Source organism: Saccostrea echinata, unplaced genomic scaffold (assembly GCF_033153115.1).
Source record: "Saccostrea echinata isolate AGI-Se365-2 ecotype Australia unplaced genomic scaffold, CSIRO_AGI_Sech_v1 ptg000056l, whole genome shotgun sequence".
Lineage (NCBI taxonomy): Eukaryota > Metazoa > Mollusca > Bivalvia > Ostreida > Ostreidae > Saccostrea > Saccostrea echinata.
The window spans coordinates 20572951-20580856 of NW_026889805.1; the positions used below are offsets into that span (position 1 = coordinate 20572951).

The window sequence follows — 7906 nt, forward strand, 5'->3', positions numbered from 1 at the left end:
TATCCGATGGAATAAGCATTTGGTAGAGACCAACAATAATGACGGCAAACTGAAAAGGATACTGCTGGACGTTATACATGAAGACCACCTATAAGTATTCGAGCAGTTAAGTTTATGATCAGGATTGGGAAATTGCCTATTTAAGAATTTATTCCTTGATTTATACTTAACTGTAGTACGTGTGGAATAGATAATCTGGTAACTAAAAGCAAATTAAATACAGTATCGAATTCATGCTTCGAACGAATTTTTAAAAACGCACGATTCCTAAACAAATTCAAAAACTCCACGAGCTACGTTTTGACGTCGTCGGTGTTACGCCGGTATCTATTTTGAATGATTCGTTTACCAAGGAGGAAAATGTTATTTATAGAGATATTTTACTGAAATTTCTGTGAATTATTTAAAACATGTCGAATTTTAATTTTATAATATTAGTGAAACAAAATATATATTGAATATGTTCGCGTTTTTCTGGGACAACCCTCGTACACATAGTTCATTATTACAAGATATGCCAAAAAACAAAAACCAAAAAAAAAAAAAAAAAGATAATAAAAATAAAAAAAATTAAAAACAAAAAACAAAACAACAAGATGTGTTTGTGAAACACTGATGCCCCCGTATGGCAGCTTATGCGAAGGTTAAAGTTTCTCAAATGAAAGTCAAAATCCAGGCCAAAAGATAAAAAATGTTAAATTTGAAAGCCCTAGCTGCAACTGTTCAAAAGGTCAAGGTCAAAGTTGTTGGTATCCAAAGGAAGGTCTTGTCACAAGGATTACATATGTAAAGTATGAAAGCCCTAGCACCAACCATTCAAAAGTTATGGCCAAGGTTAAAGTTTTTCGAAAGTAGGTCAAACTCCTATGTCAAGGTCAAAGGGTCAAAGTGGTTGGTATCCAAAGGAAGGTGATGTCACAAGGATTACATATGTGAAGTATGAAAGCCCTAGCTTTAACCGTTTCAAAAGTTATGGCCAAGGTTAAAGTTTTTCAAAAGTATGTCAAACTCCTACGTCAAGGTCAAAAGGTCAAAGTGGTTGGTATCCAAAGGAAGGTCTTGTCACAAGGATTACATATGTGAAGTATGAAAGCCCTAGCTTTAACCGTTCAAAAGTTATGGTCAAGGTTAAAGTTTTTCAAAAGTAGGTCAAACTCCTAGGTCAAGGTCAAAGGGGTTGATATCCAGAGGAAGATCTTGTCAAAGGAATACACATGTGAAATATGAAAGTCATAGCTCCAACCAATCAAAAGTTATGGGCAAGGTTAAAGTTGACAATAGACAGACAAACAGATAAACAGACAGACAGACAGGACAAAAACAATATACCCCCGGGATCTTTCGATCCGGGGGCATAAAAATACAGATTTTTTTATTTTTATTTTCTTACAAGTTATTTGGTTACTCCGCTTAAAAAAGGACGATATGAGAATATTATTTGAAATAAAATATAATACCTAGCACAATAAATGACAGTCAATTTTTTATCACAGATTTGATAAAAGTGATGAGAAAATTTTCCACGAAAGTTAACGAAACAGTCAAGGGAAATTGCATACGATATAGAAATAGTAATTTATGAAATATACCATGTGCTTGATGCATGTGGCTTATTCCGTAGAACCTAAGAAAATTGTTTATACAAAATATAATAATTATCGAAATAAATTATGTTCAGAGCACAGGCACTTGTTTCTGCAATAAATTTTTTATCCCATAGTATATGTGTTATTTTTATATTATGGGTGAAAAAATTTGTTACAGAAACAAGTGCCTGTGGTACAGAGTCATATTTTGTTCAAAAACAAAAGTGACGAAAAAATATATCATGAATATTAACAAAACAGTCCGGGGTAATCGCTAAGAATTTATGAACAATTAATACCATGTGCTTCAAGAGGCTTATTCCATGGTACTTTTTTCTTTGCTAACTACTTTTTTTCGTTTTGTTCTCTCTTGCTTTTGTTTGTTTGTATATGTGTTTGTTTTTTAAGGATAGTTTTAAATCCATGCGGCTTATTCCATAAAAGTGTAAAGAACGATAATTTGCGTTGTTCTAAATATGATAATGTCGGTCTACCATTCATCTTTTCAAAGAGTTAATGAAGAAGTACCCCAAAACTTATAGCAACGCGTTGTAAAAGACAACCTATGTCTACATATGAAACTTAAAACACCACCAATGTACTAAATGGAAGAATTGCTCTTCATTATATGTTGTATTCTGTCTGTTATCCTATCTGTAATTATACATGTTATATGTTTATGCCCATTGGGCCCTGATTTGGTAATAAATCCTATTCTGTTCTAAAGGCCGGTCCGTTTACTTATTACTTTATGTACAGCATAGGAATCAACCAGGAATACTCAAGATATTTTAAAACTAAATATCAAAAACTTTCAGAGAGAACATTTTCTTATACTTCTATATATATCTTATTGCACTTTATCTAAATATATCATTCTTGAGTTGTCTTTGTTCTTGGGGGGGGGGGGGGGGGGGGGCGACCATATCTCGAATTGCTGTCCGAGGGGAGGGTCCATCTCAAATCTTTTTATTTCAGATTCAGGGCTGTCGCCAGTTTTCAGGGAGGTGCGGAGGAGGCTATGGGAACGGTGTTCCATAGGGAAAAAAATATATAAGATGATTATTGAGGAACGTGTCGTGTTGACTGTCGTCTATCGTCTGGTCTTTTCTAGCAGCATTACTTTTAATTTCCTTAAACACGGATAATTAATTCATTTTGTTTTAAAATATATTTTCTAATGTTTTACGTTTGAAAAGGGATGTGCCCAACACACCACCAGTTCGATTCACCCAATTTACATCGGGTTTGGTATTTCACATAGCGTCTCTACTTTCTATTTTGCTGAGCAAGAAGAAAAATGGGAAACATATTTTCAACCTGTTGTAGGGGTAATGTAGAGAAATATAGGGAAATAAGCAATGAATCCAAGATATGTGATGATAATGAAGAGGTAGATGAGGTTGACAGGACTAATACTGGCACTGGATATACACACTTGGTAATGCATGTCAAACAGTGACAACATGTGTTGCAATCGCTTTTGAAATAGAAAAAAAAATCGTTTGTTTCCAATTTTCTTCTTATTTTTTATTTAAAATCTTTTTTATTTTTATTTATTTATTTATTTATTTATTTATTTATTTATTTATTTATTTATTTATTTATTTATTTATTTACTTATTTTTGTGCTCAAGGCTGTCAGATGGGGTGTGCAGTGGATGCAACTTCAACCCCCTTAGGAAAAAAAAAATTAAATTTTAAACAATATCAAAGGACTGTATACTATAATGACCAATATCTGCCCCGAAAATCAAACTTTGATGGAGAAGTCTATATTTATTTCATAACCAATGAGATAAATGCAAAGCACAATCTAATTAAAATTAGATGTTCTGAATCCGCTACCGCTTCTCAAACATCTAACAACATCCCATTCGGGGTCACGTCAGAGCGACCTTTCAATTATGAATAAACATAAAAATTTTGGCCAATCAGATTCAACCTTCTGTATTCAATTCTAAAATTAGTTCCATGGCTACATCTCTATATTATTGATGCTCTGTAGACTGTCTTACGTTCAATTAAAGTAATTTTGGTATAAATTGAATGTATATTTATATATTTCAATGATTTTGAGAGAAAAAAAGGTGTATTTTATGTGAATATTTTGATTAAAAGTCATAGAGCACAGGTCTGCTCCATCTCAATCCTTTGGTATAATGCGTAAAACTGTAAAATCAATAAAATATGTGAATATTGTTCTGGAGCAGGCTTGCCCTCTGAAAATTCTATAGTCAAAATTGGACAAATATTGTTCATTTTGTCTTCTCTCTTAAAAGTAACTGAAAATTCATATAGTTTGTGACGTCACAGAAACAAGAATTGCGAAGAATCTTCTTCCAAACAATGATAATTTTTGTTAATTCAGATTTTTCATACAGTATATACAATTATATATTTCTATAGATTTTCAAAACTTGGCTTTCATTGGGGCCAAAATATGCTCTTTGAAACAAAATTTATAAATTCCTTATTTATCTGAAGTTATGCTGCTATGAATTTTTATTTGATTAAAAATTTGGAGTATTTTACATTTAAATCAAGGCAGTAGTAACAATTCATAATAAATTATAGGAAAGAACATGGAGTGATGAACTAGCATCTTTACTGTATTTTCTTTAAACTTTGTTTTAAAATCACATGTGATTAGAATAAATTTATGTAGGTGAATTTACAAAATACAGCTATCCCACATATACTTTTTTCACAGGGCTTTTTGAAAACATATTTATAGTTCACTAGAAAAAATTCATAGACATACCATCACATACATTATTTAAAAAAAACTGCTAATACCTGCAATGTTCTGTTTTAAAGCAATATGAGCTGCATTTTTGAGAATTTCATTTTGTTAGTAAAATGTTTTATTTTGATAACTTTATATGTAATTTAAACCTTTATGATCAATTAGACTAAAAAAAGTATTAAAGAAGAAAGACTTTTGTTCAATCGTATATATAGTATTATGTAAGGAATCAATATTGTACAGGACGACAATAATGTAATTTTGCTTCAATCAAAGCTTAGAAATAGTTCTTCCATTCCAAATATGAACAACGGAAGTTTATGAACATTCTTTTTTTCTGTCATTGAAATAGTTAATTACAATTTTGCAACAAAAAATCCCGACATCAAAGTTGCAGCTCATATTGCTTTAACTTAAATCATCACTTTCAAACAAACTTTTAAGACCACACAATATACTGGATATACTATCCTGAAACTAAACCCCCTTTTTTTCTTTTGAAGGACGAAGAAAGAATTGAACCTGTTGTGAACTCATTGGTTTCAGCAATAGCTGAAGTAAGGATCACTCCAGAGGAACCAACAGATTTTACCAATACCACCCAACAGAACGAGAGAATAGAAATAGTCCAGGTATTAAAAGAGGTCAATAAAGGGACTTATACAAGAATAATACATAGCTGTTTTGTAAACAAAATTGCCCTATCTGTTAAAAAACATCAAGAAAAATGTAAATCAATGTACTATCAACATGTATTTTCATGAGGTTTGGTGTATGATAACATTTATTGTCAATGTAGAAATGAAATTTTACAGATTTTTATAAACTGTATATGTTTCTGTTGAAGGATGAAGAAAGAACTGAAACAGTTAAACCTGTTGTGAACTCGATTGTTACTCCAGCGACTGATGCAAAAACATTTTTAGAAGAACCAGTTTTAGATTTTCCGTTTCTAAAGAATGAAAAAACAATATCTTTTATAAGAAAATCAAATACAATATTTATAATGAGAGGAGTTCCGGGCTCAGGGAAATCTACGATTGCTAGAGCCCTGAAACGGGTGTATCCTTATGCTGTTTTGTGCAGTGCTGATGATTATTTTATGAAAGGAAGTGAGTACATTTACAGATCAGATGATTTAGGGAGTGCTCATAGATTCTGCCAAGAAAAAGCAACGGAAGCTGTTAGAAATGGCGCTAATGTCATCATCATTGATAATACAAACATAAAACGATGGGAAATGAAATTTTACTTGGATCTAGCCAGGCAACAAAAGTATCATATTGTTCTAGTACAACCCAAAACTGACTGGAAAGACAACCCAAGGCTTTTAGCATCAAAGAACAGCCACAATGTTGATGAAGAGACCATACGTCAAAAGATCAAGGGTTTTGAAGAATATGTGCCGTTTTACTATGCCTGGTTTTTAAACAGAGAAGATAGTATGTTGGTACATCAGAAATGTTACAGAACTCTAACATACTGTGTGGAAAATATTTCAGGATTTTGTTCATTTATTCTAGGAGAAGGTAAAAAGTCATTAATAATTATATGTTTGCTTATAGAATATGAACCACAAGCCTGCACACAAGAACAAATGTTCAATTAAAGCCATAGAAAATATGATAAACATTTTCAAGTCAGGCCATAGGAACTGGATACCCCCTCCCAATAATTTTGCCAGTACATGTAGAAAACAAAGGTAATTTACAGTTGCCCCCCCCCCCACACACACACACAATAATAAAGAATTTTACTATGTAGTTAACCAGGACACTGGTTTATAAACAAAATATATGCATGTATGATTAAATCAGGGTGATTTTCATGCATAATTCAAGGAAGAATATGGATTTCAGTTATTTTGGGATAAGTACATGTATTATCAAGGAAGAAACTTGGTCTGTAAGTTGTGTTTGGTGAAGTACATGTATTTTAATCATGCTAAAACAGGAACAGGAGAGTACAGCTGTACTTCATCAACATTATAAATAGAAATATTCGAAATGTATGCCTGTCCTAAAATTACAACAGTGAACGCTTCATGCAGATGCAGTATTATACATTTTGAAACACCTAGCTAGTAAATTTTCTTTTCTTATTTTTTTCCCCTAATAATTTAAAGGTCATTGCCAGAAATTTACTGATAATATTGTGACAGATGATAGTTAATGTTACAGTTGTAGTTGTTCAATTTTGATGCAAAAAATTAATGTTAAAATATTAATTGAAATTTCATTATTAATTTTCAGAGTGCAAGTATTGTTAATTTAATTAAAAATGAAATTATATTTCATGTCTTTTCTTTCCAGACTACAGTTCCAGTGAATTTCTTGAATATTTCAAATTGCGGGAGATACCTGACACAACATATCACTGCACAGCCAAGTTCTTAGGTGGGCCTAAAAGTAACATCAGAGGCAGGCTGGAGTACCACAACAGTAACAACGTCCAGGAAGCTTACGGGAAAAGTTTCACCATAGTCATGACTGGGATGATTGTCACATCATCAGTGGTGGCCATTAGAATAAAGTTACCCTCCGAAGAAGCACTGATGTTGTTTGACAAACCAGAGGAAAATGCAGATGGTAGTTTCCCAAATAGATTCTGTCATCAGAAAGGAAGTAGTGCTCATTTAACAATGGCTACAGCTGAGGGAGTCCCAGCAAAACACAGTAATGCAGATTTACTGGCGGTTTGTGAAATGGAGAAGACTGGATCCAAAAGTAAACCACCCATCAACCTGGGTTTTGGAGTAGTTCACTTCTTGGATAGAGGTTATTGTTCAATTCTTTTTGATCAGCATTTGGAATTATTTTCCCTATTCACAGGATCATAAAGCAGAAAAATTTTTAGTGTTTTATTAACAATTTTTTTTCAGAATGGGAAAATGAGTTTACTATACAGTAAAATACGCTTATAGTAAACACACTTATAATGAATTTTTGCTTACAGCGAAGTGATTTCATTCCCTGTGGTTTTAAAAAGTAGTGTGAACACAACATATATAATCAAGTACATTTATATCAAAGCCAAAATGTCCGTCCCTGGCACTTCACTATAAGCGAGTTTTACTGTATTGTGAAGTTTTTTTGTATATGCAAGTTTTTCAGGAGATTTTTCTAAGTGTATATTCTTGAATATCACTTTCATTTTATTCCACATCTGGACCAGAACTTTGCTAAGAAGAAGCTTTTATTTAATTATTTATTTTTCATTCTTTTAGTTGAAATTAAGGCATTGTAATTTGAGCCATTTTAAATTGTTAGATTTTCATTAATACTCCTTATTGATATTTTGTGTATGGTAATATACATGTACATTTTATAAAGACTTTTTCAAATTTTTTACTGTAGTTGATATTTTTTCCCCTTAAATGTAAGGAAAAAAATTGTTTTTCTTTCCTTTTTTATATGCCTTTGAGTTTTCATTGTTTTTTAACAACTGTTTTTCTTTTTACAGTTTTTGAGGAAAGTTAGTTGTAATATAGACTGTTGATTTTGATGATAAATTATGAAGATTATTTAATGGTGTGTTTCTAAAACTGTTTATCCATTTTTCCAGCAAGGAT

The 7906-nt window shown here is 31.9% G+C and overlaps 1 protein-coding gene across 1 annotated transcript; it reads left to right on the forward strand.

Moving 5' to 3' along the window:
- Positions 1-2864: 2864 nt before the first annotated feature.
- Positions 2865-7637, forward strand: LOC133173830 (2',3'-cyclic-nucleotide 3'-phosphodiesterase-like). The gene is made up of 4 exons (XM_061308880.1): positions 2865-3027; positions 4839-4967; positions 5183-5864; positions 6648-7637. Exons 1-4 carry the CDS (start codon positions 2887-2889, stop codon positions 7172-7174), a joined length of 1479 nt encoding a protein of 492 aa, XP_061164864.1. The 5' UTR covers positions 2865-2886; the 3' UTR covers positions 7175-7637.
- The last annotated feature ends 269 nt before the right edge of the window (positions 7638-7906 follow it).